This window comes from Pezoporus occidentalis, unplaced genomic scaffold (assembly GCF_034315485.1).
Source record: "Pezoporus occidentalis ecotype Australia unplaced genomic scaffold, CSIRO_AGI_Poc_V1 ctg35, whole genome shotgun sequence".
Taxonomy (NCBI): Eukaryota; Metazoa; Chordata; class Aves; order Psittaciformes; family Psittacidae; genus Pezoporus; species Pezoporus occidentalis.
Window position 1 is genome coordinate 3,874,821 of NW_026915483.1, and position 16,777 is coordinate 3,891,597.

Genomic DNA, 16,777 nt, shown 5'->3' on the forward strand with positions numbered 1-16,777 from the left:
GGAATGTTTTCTGCCTTAAAACTGCCAATTTAGTGAGAGAGGTAGCAAACGGAAGTGTTGTTGGACCATCCTGTAATTCAGAGAGGCTGGTTGTTATTCCCTAAGGGCTAAGTACTGGCATAAAATCAAATATTTGGAGCCAAATCTCATTTACAAGGATTCCTTAACCCCTGTCCTTGTACAATAGAATATTTAGGGAAAGAGGCCTCCAATATTACAAGCATAAAATCAGCCAACAGTTGTTGCACTTTTTCTGTAATATGTTACTTACATTTCCTCAGGCCCAAACTTTGACACAGTCATTTTTAGGCCAAAAATTCTGCTGATGACAGAGAAGATTCTAATATAAGACAGGCAGACTACAGCTACTGTAGAGAGACATTTATCTACATTTCCTATTAAAACTGCAGTATGGTAGCACCTTGCTTATGCAGGAGCAAACCTAATGGGAAAAATAACGTTGTAATCCCACCTGTATGGAAGCTGTGCAGAGATGCAGGCAGGAGCATGCCTGGGTGCTTTGATTAGCCACTGCTGCTCTTCCTAACCAGAGTGTCAATATTCTCTTCTTCTTTTTCTTCTTTTTTTTCTTCTTTCTTTTTTTGCCAGAAGGAGGAACGTGTGAAGTTATAGCAGCACACAGATGCTGTAATAAGAATCGAATTGAGGAAAGATCACAAACAGTAAAATGCTCCTGTCTACCTGGGAAAGTGGCTGGGACTACAAGAAACAGACCTTCCTGTGTTGATGGCAAGTAGCTCCTCCTGTATACATGTCTCTGTCTGTGTACCATCCAGTAAATAGCTTTAAGTCTATAGCTTATGCTTAGGAACTTTGTTGTGTTCTCTGTTTAAGGTAACAGAAAAATCCTAGAGCATAAGCACACATTTACACCACCTTGTCTTCTACTTTAGTGCATGGTTCTGTGCACGTGGGTCATGTTAAGATTTACTCCAAAAGTGAGACTATAGTATTCAGTACAGGCACTTAGGTAAGTACACCAGATCTGTGGCAGGATCAAGCCCTTAATAAATAACTGGACAAAATTACCCCTTGCATCACTTCACAGGACCGCCCCTGGTGCCACAATAGCTCTGATTCATAAATATTTCAAAGGACAACAGCCGTTCACTTTGATTTAACCAGCCATTTGAAAACTCAGAGGGAAAACAAAGATAAAGAAATAAATCCTGTGATCTTGTCCTGTAACAAATACAACAGAAAGCCAGGGAAAAAAATAATCTTTGTCTTTTGAAATCACTGATGCTGTTTCTTGTCATGGGAATTGGTTTTTTTGGCTGAAGGAAAACCACTGTGTTACTTGTGTCTGGGTTTCATATCAGGTCTAGCTCCACAGGGTGTATTCCTTCCTGGGGCTCCCCTGCCACTGTTGTGAAGTAAAACCGTGCAGCAGTCAGGGAGAGAGCGGCTGCTTCCAAATGCTTAGCAAAACATAAATCGCATAAAGAAGACTGGGAGTAAATGATACTAATCCCATTAGTTACCCTTCCCAAACAAGCCGCTCCGTGTTGCAGAATCCCTCTGTGCAGCAGCTGTGTGAAACGAGTATCTCACAAAAATTCCTCACTGTTCTGTATGATAGATGTCTGGTGCTGTTGTTTATGTAACCACACTGCCCAAAAGGGCTCCAAAGAGCCAGGTTTTGTTCTGACTAGAGCCGAGGTGGGCTCTGCCTTGGGCTCTCCTCATCCTTCCCATTCCTGGGTTTCCAGGGATGGTGGTGTAGCTGGAGGTTTCGGAAGCAGCCAAGCTTTTCTCTTCAAGGCTGGCTCTTGGTATTCAGCTTCCCCACAGGTGAGTGAGAGGGAGCAGCTCTGCAAGCAAACCTTGGGAAATTTGTTTCTTCTGGGGTGCCTTTCCTCAATCACATGCTGAAAAGGCACTAGCAAGGGAGCAGGGGATGGTCCGGTTGTAGCCCAGTATGGGGCAGGCTTATGGGTGGGTGTTGTGGACTTGAGGATTGTGTAAACAAAGCTCTAAAGCGTGCACATTTCAACACCAGAAAGATGAGATTGGGCTGCCTTGGAGGAATGTTTTCTCAGCAAGTATTTGTGGTGTGTCTGTATCTGGTTTACATATTAAAGATAGAATGAAAATGCTTTATTATTTCCAAAAACAAGCATTTTTATATATACAAAATTGCTTTATTTCTGTGAAATCATGCAGTATTTCATATCTTGTTACACTGAGAAAGCAGTGCATCTTCTGAACTTGGGACTAAAAACATGCTATGAATGCATCTGGAAATGATTGTGCTTTAATCCACATTCTGTCACTCTGGTATTGCCTGATCACCCTGATAAAAATAAGCTTTTATTTTTCTGTTAAGCACCCTCATAAAGCCGTAGGTGAAACCTGCAGCTGGTCTTAACCAAAGCTCAACTCTGCAAACCTTGAAGAATTTCATGTTCTTCATCAGGTCATGAAAAACAGAGGCACTGGATAGAGCAGAGAGACACCGTTAATTCAGATCTTATAATTCTGTTCAGAAAAGAGGAGCTCAAAAGTATTCTGTGTGAAGAAAAAGGTTGGGTGCAGGTGCGCACTGGAGCCTAATTGCTCTGTCAGGATTACAATGAAAAGAAATGTTATTGTGTGGAATTTTGAAAGGAGTAGGGATAAAACAATGACTAATATAAAGCTAGTCTCATTGAAGTCGTTGGTAAGATTCACAGTGACTTCAAAGGAAACAAATGTGAACTACAAAGGAATGTCTTCTCCTTTCAAGTTTAGTTGTTCTAGTCAGCCCATAGCTTCTTTTGTAGATGGCTGGTGAACAGTTCAAAAATCCAATATGCAGTTCATAAAAATTAATAGAAGGGGCATTTTCTTCTGCTTTTGTTTTATTCCAGACTTTGCTTTGTGACTTTGACATACTGACCTGTTTTAAGTCAAAACTTTGACCTATTTAGTAGTTCTGTTCTTGCTAAAGCAAACTCCCAGAACTTCCCATGGGTGTCCCATTACCGTCAGGATTTTAACTCGCACAAAGATTTGGGATTTGCTGTTTCTTTTGCATACAGGGGCACTTCAAATTGCCATATACAACATTTTACCTCCTTTACCTACCATATTGGAGGGATTAAGCAATCTCACATTGGGTTTTACTCTGTATTTGTTTTCAAGACATAATCTGTCACTAAGAAAGCTTGCTTGGGTTCATTAATTAAAAATCCATGGGTGTTCAGGTACAGCAGTATACTCCCACCTGAACAGACTGATCGTCTTTGAGAAATGACAATGAGCAGTTTGACTCCCATCTGTGGTTGATTATTACCTTGAGCCATCTCCACATATGGACGATGGCTGCTTAGTAATGTGTATAAAACGAGCTGAAACTCAGGCTTGCCCTGTTTAAACCATTTGCCAAACTGAGACTTAATGGAAGCAGAATCAAGCTTCTGGTGTTTGTCAGTCTAATTTCGTCAGGAAAATACTTCATCAGGACTGGTGCTTTTACAGTTTGAGTTCATGTTACAGAGGAGGGGTTGCATTGCCTTCCACTCCTATTGCTCCAGGACACAGCTGGCCTCTGTGGGTGGCACTGTGTTGAGAGCTGGCTTTGTTTTCTGTTTAATAGGGAATACAGTTATACGTAGGAGTCAGCTTAACTTTTTTAATAAGTATCAGGAGTGATAAATGGTCCTTTTGTCCTCTTGCTGTGAGATCTCATCACAGGTAGCACACCGTAGGACACCATAGCACATAGGACTAATGTATGCAGCCCTCGTCCTGAATGAGCTGGCACTCAAGCTAAGTATGTGGTTTTGTACTATAAAACTATGCAGTGCAGGAAGTCACCATGTATTCCCAAGCATCACTTCCTGCCAAGTCCAACAAACTTAAAAAAGTATAGTGAAGCCAGGCTGTGGCAGCCTCAGACGTTAGAAATTATTCCTTGCTGCTCATTCAGTAGACACTGTCCTACAACCTGCCACAATCACCAATGAATTATGTAGGAGCAACAGTGAAAGCAAACAAAAGCCAAATCTTATGAAACAGAGATGCCAGTTTCTGTTTCTTTGCCTCTTGTGTTGCACATTTACTTTCATGATTCCCTTCAGTACTTCAAGGTCTTTTGTTGTTTTTTTTTTTTTTGAAGGATGGTTTTGAATGGTCCCTTTCCTTCCTGCAATTTGTCTTGTGTGCCACTTGGCAGTAGCACATACCATGAGCATCAGTCTGTTCAGCTTTCTGTCACAGCTGTTATTATTTTCTCCATTTGTTCAGATATGTCTCCAGAGCAAGTCCAAATGGATTTGTGCTACAGCAGCTTGAGAGAGTCCCTTTTTTCTGCGGGGAAAGCAGTGTCAAGCATGTTTAGGGAGTCCCCAGCCCTCTGCCTCCAGAGCACAAAGGACTCTGAGCACAGCTCAGAGTGTTACTAACCTACCCCGCAGTGATGCTGCTGGACACAGCATGTAAACTGGCTGTCTGAAGGTACCACTTCAACTCCTGATCTAATACCCTGCCCACACACTTCAGAGACAGTCAGGACCAGCAAAGGGCTTGAATTTGCAGCTCAGACTAGTGTGCAGACCCCTCTAGCTTCATGCTTTGATGGACCTGCTCTCTCATTTTCCCATTACTGCAGGCGCTTTTGTGTGACATACAGACTATTTCTGCAAGGGTTTCTTAGCCATACTTCTGAATTCACACCTTCCGTCTCCACTGTGCTTACAAACAGCTTGTCTTCCTCAGTTCAGAAGCCCATGAATTTTCCTCCTCCTGCAATAAGCTCTGTGGGTCTATGAGGGCAGTCAGATGTCAGCACAAATAGCTGGCATTTGTTCCCTTGCTAGCTGTTGCATGGCTAGTACAATTTATCCTGTGGGTTGAGGTTCTATTCCTTCTGTAACTGCTTTCTTCTTTTGGTATTGTGGTTATCTAAGAGACATGTTCCCACTACTGTCCTCTGTTTCTTTACAGCAGTGCTTCTTGCATCTTCCTGGTAGGGTCAGTGTGTGCATGACAATTGTCCTCTCAGGTGTCAAGCCCACATCCTTTAGAAAATCAGTTGGTGGCTCCAAAGCTTTATTTCTTTTTTCTTAAGTTAATTTTCTGTTATTCCGCATAAAACTAAAAGAATTCACTGAAACAAACAAACAAACAAAAAAATCCCCTCATACATTTCTCTTTTTTAAATAGATATTTGTCGTTTTTAGAATTTTTCACCATTCCCAGTAGCTCTTTTACATTAAGTGGGACAAAGATGTCTTCTATTGTTCATCTTATTCATTACTTCATCTTACTGATATGAACAGCAAAATGAAATTAATCCAGTTTTTCCCGTTCTCCCAGATCAGCTTTGGATAACATCACATTTCAAATCATAGAATCACAGCATCATTGAGGTTGGAAAAGACTTTCAGGATCATCACGTCCAACCGTTAACCCAGCACTACCAAGTACACCACTAAGCCATGTCCCTAAGTGCCACACCTACATGTCTTTTAAATGCCTCTAGGGCAGCCTGTTCCAATACTTGACAACCCTTTTGTCCTATAATATATGAAATATTAGCATACATGTACATACTTCAGATTTCTATTAGTTTGAGGATTATCCATCACTAGCCACCATGTGACCCTGTGAATTTGCATCAGACCTCATCAGGGCAGCATTAAGAAATTAAATAGAAGTCTTAATGACCGTTGGGGGAACTGTGACATCTAATGCCTCTCTGTGCCAGCACCTCACAACTCTCCACTCATGCTACTGGATGGTTGGTACTACACATCCTTACTTTTCCATGTGCAATAGTGGGAGCAGAGAGGACAACATTCATCAACACATGCTCCCTTTGCTGTCACTTGGACTCCTTTCTTTCACCCAGGACCTGCAAATGAAAGCGTCATACCAGGTATGTCACTCCTTGGGCAGACAGTAAGTGCATCCACGGTGTTGACATGAGCTAATTTCTTTTATTTTTTAAATCATGGATGTCTACTGTACAGTGAGCATTCATTATCTGAGTGCCGTGTTCCTGCAGTACAGACATGTAGCATATCCCCCCATGAGACCCTGAGCTGATGCTCAGCCCAGGCATCCTCCTGTGCTACCCCAGTTCGTACTGGCTAAGAGATGGGCATGTTAAATACAGAAACTTCGTGGCTCTCCCTTTAGTGAGTGCAGGATTCAAGTCCTGCAGAGTCAAATGAAAGATTCGTATTGACTTTGGGTCAGGTCCTTAGTAAATGCTTTGTTAGATATAATCCTGTATCTATCAGCACTTACATCAAGTGAAAACGGTTCACAGTCACAAAGCCAATAGTTTTCTATTTCTCTAATGTGTACATTAGGTGGTATCACTAGAAAGCCTTTTTTTTTTCCCACTCTGAAAATACTTCAAATCAATTCTTATTTCTTGAAGAAAGGGGGAAAAATACGTTTTGAAATCCAAGGAGCCAGCTTTTCATCCCTCTAGCTGTGTTTCGGCCTAGATAAGAAGAGATCTCAGGGTCCCATACTATTAATGCTCTGTCTATATGAATAACGAGCAGGCTTGGTGAATTATTCCACACTCCTGGGAAAATCTATAGTCCTGTCCTTCTGCAGCACCAATAGAACGGAGCAGGAGAGTCGTATTTTTTTTTTGACTTGGTGAATTCAGATTACTTCATTTGTAAGGAGGAAGAAAAATGTTTCTGTTCCCCACTGACACCCATTTGATAAGCTCAAAAAGAAATTCAGTATATCACAGGCACTATTAAAAAGAGGATATATATAGAGAGAAGCCTAACGGTATAGTGGAGTATTTTAAGACTTTGCTTTTGTCAAAAACATGAAATGCCCTTGCAACCACCCTGAAATGACAGCCAGACCCTGAGAGGTGCTGACTTCAGGGGAGCAAAAGCAAAACTGGCAGTGATGAGGCAGAGTAATTAGTTCATTTACCAAGGCACAGCAGCTCTCATTACCAGTTTGCCTTGTAATCTGCAGGGCAGAAGCTGAATGGAGCAGAGGGGAGGTGTGTGCCTGACCCTGCTGATGGTGGGTGAGCTTTTGTGCTGGAGCACAGTAGCATCTCCTGAACCCAGGAGCAACCTGAGGAGAGCAGCGAGTCCATGTTTCTCCTTGAACAAGTGTGTGTACAAGCATATGTATGTGTGTGTATACATATATATGTATGGCTGTGCACATGCTGCAGAGTCATCCTGCCATGGGTGGTACATCAATGCAGTGGTGTTCAGATATGTATGTATGTTTCCAGTGATTAAGGTGCACAGGAGAGAGATATTTAAGGGTCAGATTCAAGCCACCCTGAGCCAAAGTCTGCAGCAAGGGCTGCTGAGCCAGGTGCTTCCCTTCTCTCAGCAAGGGCTGCATTGTTTGTGCCGCATGCAAACATCCACCAGGCATTAGGGGGAAGTAGATGGATGATCATGTCTTTTTTGGTGTGAAGATGGTGCAGCTAATGAGATCGTCTGACTGTGGGTTTATGTGAGTACATCTTCATCTCAGCTATAATTTATCTCCCTACCTGTCTCTTACATTTCTTTCTTTTCCAATTGACATTGCGGTTTCCTGCGTAGCGAAGCAACCACCTTTTTTAATATCAAGCCCATAGAACAGCTGACTAATCCACCCCTGATGAAGTACAGAGAGCTCACTTAAATCCCAATTTCCACAAGAAAAACATTTTCTTTGTCTACTTAAGAGGGGAAAAAAGCCATCAGTCATGGCACTGTCTCCATCTGCGTGAGGGGTGGTCATTTTTCCAGGCTCCAGCTGACAGGTTTCAGTGCTGACACAAAGGGAACAGAGCCCTCGCAGCCAACCAAGGTGTACAAGCTGCAGCCCTATGGTGAAATTAGAGAATGGCATGGCTGCATAGCGTGTGAAGCCATACAGGAACATATAATTACTTCACCTCCATACAGAGAAAAGTAACCTTTCTCTCAAATACTTGCAATAAGCCCACTACAGGCTAAATGGGAAAACAGTAGGAGTTTTCTCCTCTTATAGGTATCTTGAAGTGTTAATCACAGCGCTGGAAAGAGCGTGGTAAGGGGGTTTGGGGGCACGGAGGGCAGCCGACCACAGCGGTGTGCCAGGCACTGCAGGGAAAAAGAAGCACAAGGTGGGTGGGAACAGTCGCAGGCAGGACCACGCAGATGAGCCCTGTGAGCTCAGGTAGCATAAGGATTGGCAAGCATGGAGGATAACTCAGAGAAGGGGTTTTCATAGGTTTTGCATACACTGGTTTACCTCAGTGAGCCCAGAGGAGGCCCGAGGAGAGGCAGCAGCCCCTTGCAACCTATCTGCAAATGTACAGATGGTGGATGTAGAGGCAAAAAAAGCTTCAGGGATGCTCTCACAACCAGCCAGCATCCAGCAGTGCTGAGGGAGAGATCTCCAAATGTCAGGAACTAGATGGAAGAAGCCTGTCCAAGAAGAGATCGCAGGACTGGAGTGAGTAGTGGTGTGTCAGAGCGAAAAAGCTTTGCTTGGGGGGTAACGAAGTAGCTCAGCAGAGTAAGAGCTGGATATCTAGGAGGTGCTTTTGTGTAAAACACTTGATGTAATCATATCCACCACACCTACCACAAGATATGGGGTCTGGTCTGTGTCTGCCCTGTGTGTTTGTAGCAAGGCAGCAAGCAAAAAAAGCTTTGCTACCATTTGCTACATCTGTATGGAGTGGTGTTGCCAGCTGTTACAGGATGTGTGGTAACTCAGGAGTAACAGGTTTAAACCATTACACCATGCCTTTAAAAAAAACCACTGGATTTATCTGTGCTTTGTTGCGCATTCGTGTGTGGTCCAAGTGCAGCATACAAAATACATTCAGAGAGTGGTTTGACACCCCGAGATGGATTTTCAGCTGGTGTAAACTGGCTCTTGAAATCCAGAGAGACCTGCTAGTTTCTGCCAAATGATGACATGGTTAGTTGAGTTTAGGAGAACAAACAGAATGGCAACTGGCTATTAATCCTTGTTCACTGTCTTCAGGGAATATATGGGACCAGCATTCAGCTCATCGGTGGCCAAGAGGAGCTTAGAGAAACGTTAAGGTCGAGTTAGCATCTGTGCTCTGTCCCCTTCCACCAAATCTTTGCAGTAATTCAGATCATAATCTGTCTCTGCCAGAAGGACCATATTACTAAATGGATAATTCTGTGTGAGATCATGTCATACATCTTTTCTGCAACAGATACTGTGTTTTCAGTGCACTGGGGCTGTGAAATGCTGCTTGTCTACAGGTGTCTTTACTACAGTACAGAAAATACGTGATCAGATTATTGCGGAGCATTATGTCTTTTTTTCTGTCAAAGCTACCTTCTATCTATAAACATAGAGCTAGTTCACAAAGCTTGAATGTGGTTTGTAGAATTAGGAGTTGAATAAGAAAGAAGTGGATGATTAAGTAAAAATGAGAAATGTTACGTTGCGTGCTCTCTCTAAATTGGGAGACAAGAACCTGAAGCTGTCATACACTGAAATTTTAAAGAGGCAGCAATCAAATTTTTGTAAGAAGAATACACATCATTAATCCTTTTTACTGTTGCAGTGCGTTCAAGAAAAGAGTCACTGATTTAGCACTGGGATTGTCCACTGTGTTGAACCACAGGAATTAATCTGGCAACTGCAACTAGAGGCGGACAAAGTCAACAAGTGTTTAATTGATTTCAGAGAATTGATTATCCATAAAATTGATCACAGGCACATTTCCAGTTCCTCCTCTCATTATACAACCAGGCAGCTCTAGGACCCAAACCCCTCAGTAGTTTCTCAGCCCATAGTCTGTTTTGGGGTGATTTTCAAGCATTAACACTACAGAATTGCCTTACTTTTAGGAATCAAGTAAGTACATTGCAAGCAAGGGATTTATTTCAAATCTTAAGACTTTGTGCTGCGGGAGGGTGCTATTGAGCACGTGCATAGCCTGCAGGTTTTGAAACAGGTCTCTGTATGTAGGTGTCAGAAAGCAGTCTCAAAGAAAGCATTATTCCTCTTTGGGAGTTGTTTTCATAGACCATTCAGTTTACTACAATAACTGTTCAAGGTTAAGCAAGCACAAGTGCTGATGTAGGTTGGCAAAATTCAATAATATGTAGAAATTGCTGCCTTTCCCTTTTGAAACTATCATGCAAAAGACAGAGGTATGGAAAGGAGCCATGCTCTGTGCGTTAAGCACCCTTCTCCTGTGTCATTAGTACCTATTCTGCAGGCAGATAGATTGCTTTTAATATGTGGTCTTGTGTTATCATTTCCTTTTGATTACAATTCCTAGGCAGCAAGCATACAGCACAGTTTTCAAGATGCATGTGCATGGTCAGTACATATTTTTTTATCTTCCTAATGTGCCCAGCACTCACAAACAGCAGGGTGAAAACATCAGCACAAACCATCACTCAGGAATGAAATTGAGAAGCAAATGACACTGTCCTAACTCAGGACAATGGCAAATCTCCCATTAACTCAAATGAGAGTAGAAAACATATCTCTATATAGGTTTTATTATTACAAAATGCCCTCTCCTTTTTCTTCAGACCCCTCCATGAAATAACCATCAAATGCGGTTGTATGTAATACAGTTATGCAAATACCAAATGAACTCTATTTCCTTTGGAAATTTCCTTTCCTCGTCTTCAAAATTGCTAACTGGATGAACATATTTAAAAACAAGAGTACCTGTAGTCCCTGTTAAATAAAGGAAACCAAAGCCCATTCATGTAATGAACATTTGTCTCGCATTGTGAGATCATTATCCAGGGACACAAATACCTCTTGCCCTGAGCAGGAAGGGGAATAGGAAGGTGATCGCTGCTTTGAACCATAGAGCACAGGAATGAAACAGTAAAGAAAATCCATATAGTTTTTGACAGGTTGTGTTTCCTCTGGGATTCAGCTGAGCAGCAAAGGCTGGGCCTCATTGTTGCACTGGTGCTGTTCATTTCTCTTGCTTGTCTTTGTACTGTGATGAATTTGTGAATGTGAGGCAGGGAATCAGGCAAGGAATCTGTGGCAGAGCTGGAGAAGCATATGCTTCTCTCTAGCACAGTGAATGGTCCTTTCCTGGGATGGATGTACAGTTCTGTCCACTCAGCTTCAAGAAAGAAGGTGCATTAAGTTATGGGATCAGATGCGGAGAAGGACTTTGGCTGCTCAGAATAGGCAGTCTGTACCAAGAGAGATGTAGGGCAGCAAAGCAAAGGGTGGTATTTTCTCTCCCCCTTCCTGCTGAGGAGGGGAGTGATCAAGCAGCTTCAGTGGGCACTGGAATCCAGCCAGGGTCAACCCACCACAATGCTTTGCTTGTAACATAGCACAAATTCATTCAACCTGGAAAAATAAATCTTATAAAACCAAATCACATTGTTTGCAAGCAATTACATTCCTTACCAAATAAAGGGTGAAGTCTGGGGGAGTTGTATGATAGTTTTTGAAAGGCAATTCTTGAAAACAAAAATGATCTGTCAGTGTTGTGACTTTATTAATGTAAGAAGGGGGGATAAATTGCCAAGCAGATACATGGAAAAGTTTCATCCCATTTTGAAGTCTTTAGTTACAGTTTGACTTTATTTGATACAGTAATTTTTTATTGTTTGGCTGGCTCACATTGATATCCTTTTTTAATCCATTTATTTGCAATAATGTGCTGATGAATCAGTTTTAGCAGTGGAACCAATTAATTCTCCGTTATATGTATTGACTTAGATTTTTTTTTAATCTATTCTGTTTGTCAGAGATGGCAGTGCTGGACTTCCCTGGCTAAGCAATAATGACTAAGCATTGCAGAATCCATTTCTGCTGCTCCTATGAAACAATTCTGTGTGGTCATTGCAAAAAACCCAGCATTTGCAAACACAAATTAAGTATATTATAGCCTTGCTACCTGGCTTCCATTCTTCAAATGACCCCTGGTGCCCACAAGTGGGGATTCTAGCATAAGGTATCACTTTGAGTTTGCAGATTTCCCAGCTGAGTTTGCTCATTAACACATAGCAGGATGGGAACTATGACAGAAATGATCTGTAATTACAGTGGACATGGTCTAGTTGTATCGTGTGTAGTCAGGTTTGGTAAATACAATGAATGGGGGAGGTTTTGAAACTCCTAACATTCAAATGTGATTACATACCACCCAGATCGTGTTTTACAGTTACTGTTTGCTGGCACTGAAAACCTTTTGAAACCTGATGCAATTTCCTAATAAAAGGAACAAATTGACAAACCAGGCTTATGCTTATGAATGTAGCAACCTTTATGCAAAGGCCTTTAGTGAAAACTCCTGTAAGTGCGTGCTGTATTGAATCAGTATAAATCAGAAATAATCAGGAACACTCATTTGTAACAAGCTTTGGGTTAAACCCTTTCCATGTGAACCACTTCCATTTAAACTCATTATTTATGGTAAGCATAGCCACACTCTTCATGCATTTTGCATATTCAATTTTCAAGCCAAAATACAGGAGCTGCATTAGCTTCAGTCCTCCCAGCAGGTAATCAGCCTCCTGCAATATCAAACCTTATGTCACCAACAGTAATAGGCTGAAATAGTCAGAGCCTCATAAGGACTGTGCCTGCCCAGTTCCTATTAAAATTAATGGGCACTGGGCATCCATTCCCTCTAGGCAGCTTGGAAAATATCAGCCAAAATGTAGTTGTAAGAATTAACCTTTAGGAAGTTAGTGTTGGCAGCCTCCCACTGCTCTGTACCACTCTCCAAAATCAGTAGCTCTGATGAGGCATGAGAGCCTCAGTTTGATGGGACCATGTCCTTAGAGGCTGCTGGTGGGGAGCAGCTGTGGGCAGTTCGCATCTTCAGGCTGTTTTGGCTGAGCACAGAAGGCAAATTGTGAGGTTGCTCTACCACTTGTACCAGGAACAGCCTGAACTGAGTGTGAAGGTTTTTTTTCCACCCCCCAGTTTTCAGAGGAGAGGAAGCCAGTCCCATAAAGGTCAGTAGAGGCAGTGTGAAAGGCTCTAAGTATGATGGAATACAGAAGTCTGGGGCACAAATGCCAAAAATATTACAGAATAACTGTTAAAGTAAACGTATTTGGTACAGGAAAAAACCTGCCTGTGAATGCTTTTATGTATTAAGCCCTGTAAGGAATTTCTGCCCTGCTGATTTAACTTTCTTTAATTAGGGTTTTTTCCCTTTCCTGTCTATATTTGCAAAGAAAAACAGTCTGGTATTTGAAAAGAAATAGGAGATTAGAATAATTTATTATTGGATTAGTATTAAACCAGTAGAAATAGCAATAGGAATTCATGTTTATAAACAATCTCCAGGTCTAGCCCATACAGATGATGACCTGTGAGGAGGTAGTGTTACAGGAGTAAATTGCTATGGTTTAGACTGAATGATTTCAACCCAGCTAATAAATTCTTAGTAGTGTGTGCCTGAAATATTAACTCAGTAGTTGGAGAGCAAACTGTCCCCTTTTAAATTTTTTTTCACCAAATACTTCTAAAATAACCAAAGTGTAATCAACACACACAGCTAACAGATTGTTCATGGACACAAAATACATTCCTAAATCAAATAAATTGCTAACTGTGAAGCATTTGCTAGGCTCTGCTTTACATAGCATGAGATAAGAAGCAAATATAACACACTGGTCTCTATTACTGACTGCTGCTAAAAATGCAAAGCTATAAACGTGCTCTTTCAATTTTAACAGTATATCATTAGTAGGAATCCTGCAAGGACCACCTGGATCTTAATGACCTGTTACACTGCAGCTTCACCACCGCTGTGAGTGCCAGCTCTGTCTTTTTGGTGGATACCTGTGCCGTTTTAGGAAGTAGTAGTTGTATTTTGCTGCATTTTCCTGCATTTTTATTCTGGTGTTCTTATTTTCTACTTTCTGACTGTCTAATAATCATGGACCTGGAGGAAATGTGTATCCAGATACATTAGCAGTGCTGGCAGACCTCAGAAGAAGCAAAAGGGCCGGCCAAAGCCCTTCCTGACTCTGCTGAGTCTGCATGTTCTGAGCAGAATTATGGGCAAGGCTTACTGCAGTATCCCTGTGCTCAGGGTATGGATGGTGTGCTTGTTCTGCTAGCTTTTCCTGAAATAGTAGGACTTGCTAAATGTAGCCTTCTGTAGAATACAAATCAGCTACGATAGCGTGGTGTCCTGCTTGTACAACAAGTTTTGGTTATGTCTACCTTTGTATTTGCTCACTTTGTGGCATTCTGCAATATGTCAAAGAAGGTAGATGCCTCTGCTTCCTACCACATTTTTTCAGCTAAAAAGGACAGGTGCCTGGAATTATTACAGTGTGGGTTTTGCTTGTTTTTTTCACCAAGAAAACAACACTGCAGTTGAGAGATCGTTGCCAGGAGTTTTGCAGAGTCCAAGGGGGCTATACTTGCACTCCGAAGTCTAACAAAAAAAACCACAATCTACTAGTTTATGCTGAAAAACAAGGCAGGCATCCAGCAAGGGCAAGAACACAGGCTTTGTGTAGTGGAAAAAAGAAAACTTGGGCTGTGGGCAACACAGGAGTGAAGAGAGGTTACACTGCAGAGTGGGAGCAGACTTGCTGTGTTAGGTAATGCTGGATACAGTAAATAACCTCAAACATTTGGAATGTTTTTCATTTTTAGAAACCTCAAAGAATGTGCAGTAACTGAATAGATTAAAGGTGTACACTATTCAGATTGCTGTTACTGTGTCTGTAAAGGATGCGATAAAAATACATAGCATGGGAGGCAGAGAAAGAGCAGATCCACGGCTCCTGTTCTACTCTCAGTCTGGGGAAACCATAACATAAAAGGAGATATTGCTACAGCCTGTTTTCCATTCCCATCCAAAAATACTCTTCCTTCCAATTTCTCTTTGGTGTCAAAATAAATGAAAATGTTTCATAGTGATTAATGGTGTGCTGGCTTCACAGTGAATGCTGTTGGGGATACAGCCCATCAGTGGAGAGGATATTTTCAGAAAACCTCATCATATTTTGTTTTCACTTTATGCTGACATGTTGAATTTTGGCAAAAAAAAGTGATGAAATTCAGCCAGTTACATAAGCATCCATGTGTGCACATAGACACACATGGGAAGGGTGAACCACTTGGAGATTCTGGTCCTGGAAGGAGACACCTCTCAGGAGAAATGCTTCATTGCTTCACACGTGCTGGATTGTGGTTGCTATTTGCACTTGGTTTGTCCTCTTCAAGGGTTATGTTTGCAAAGCAGGACTGTGGGAGCATCCCTGTGGTCCTTAAGACCACTCAGTGTTGCATGGCACTGTGGGATCGGACAGCCACTGGGAGGCAGGTTAATGGGAGATAAAGGCTTACCTGCCCCTAACCCTACCTCTATGCATATCATCACGTGCCATCTTTGAGGACAAAAAGCAGTGGCGGATGCCACAGCATCCCTGTTTTCTTTAGGAAACTGTCTCAGTTATTTAACAAGTGCTTTCAAGGTTTTGGTAAAAGGACTAAAACAACCTGCACCCTAATTCAAATCAACTCAGAATGTCGTCTAGGTTTTGATAGAGCTTGTTATACATAAAGCCTAAAGTTTATTCACCTAGAGACCTTAACTATTATGTACAGAAAAGAATGACTACAACATAATATTGTTTCTTTTACTACCATTGATCCTTAGTTTCCTGCTTCAATTTTGCAGTGTAAAATAAGGGTGGTTTTTTTTTGTACTGCTGTGTATGTGAAATGTTTAAAACTTGCTTGAGAATTTGATTTCCAGAGGCTTCTGTAAGGCTGAGGTTGTAGCTTATCTAACATTTTGACAGTCTAAACTCTGTGTTGTAAAAGTTGATTTAGTTTTAAGCTGTTGTTTTCACCACTACAGTGAATAACCAATTTTTAATTATTTTAGATAGTATTTTGTTAATTTTATGTATTATTTACTTAAAATTTAGTTGTGTGTCATTATCACAATTTCAGTGGAAGGGACACTGGAGGAACCAAGCCTTGCTGAAATAGATTGTTATCCAGTGTAATGTATTGATCAGGTCAAGCAGTAAATTAACAGGAGCAGAACGCCATTAAATTTTGAACTTAATTGCCTTCTACTCTTAATTTCTATTGGATATAATCAATAGGTGCTAGAGGAAAGTTAAAAGAGTTATTTAGCAAGCTGCTATTTCCTGCGGCATAATGGAAAACTACTGTTTCATCCTCTAGTTGATGCAAATAATGTGCAGTTCAAGTGTGGTCACTTAAGCATTTTATCAGACTCACTTTTAGTTTTGTCTTGATTAATCTTCATCTCTTCCAGAAAGAAATGTGATTTAGTGACGCAGACCGTTCTGGTTTAGCTGCCCCTTTGGTCATTGAACTTACACTGGTGTTGCAGCAAAAGATCCCTTTCCCCCCGGGATCTCTCCAGCCTGTATTCCTGTCTCTAGCAGTGCACACATAGAGTGTCTTCCGAGGGATTTTCTCAGGCCAGTATCTTTTAATATAATTTCCTTTTCCAAGTAAAGACCATAGCCTTGGTCTTGACTTTTCTTTTTGGTTCTTCTGCTAGCTTTTTGGGGCAAGTTGCTCATCTTTCTTATTTTCCCTTCCTTCAAAATACTAATCAATTGCCTTCACCAAGGTCTGGTGTCAAGCTGATGAAGTCTCTTCTAGGACTTCCTGTGCTGATGACACATCTTGTTCTGTTCTCCAGCCTACTGTTCAGTTTGTTAAATCCTGTGTTTCATGTTTCCCTCTATAGTAAGATCTTTACTCGCTGTTGAATTTGAGTATTGCTTATCCTGCTGTAATCTAAAACCAGTTCCTTATAAATCAATATCTCAGTGCTGTTATTATTTTT

At 41.4% G+C, this 16,777-nt stretch overlaps 1 protein-coding gene across 1 annotated transcript in view; it reads left to right on the forward strand.

Moving 5' to 3' along the window:
* The window catches only part of TAFA1 (TAFA chemokine like family member 1), a 225,726-nt gene that overhangs the window by 179,284 nt on the left and 29,665 nt on the right, over positions 1-16,777 (forward strand). Inside the window, exon 3 of the mRNA XM_062630289.1 lies at positions 610-750. Coding sequence (XP_062486273.1) covers positions 610-750 — 141 coding nt within the window. The remainder of the gene's footprint in view (positions 1-609; positions 751-16,777) is intronic.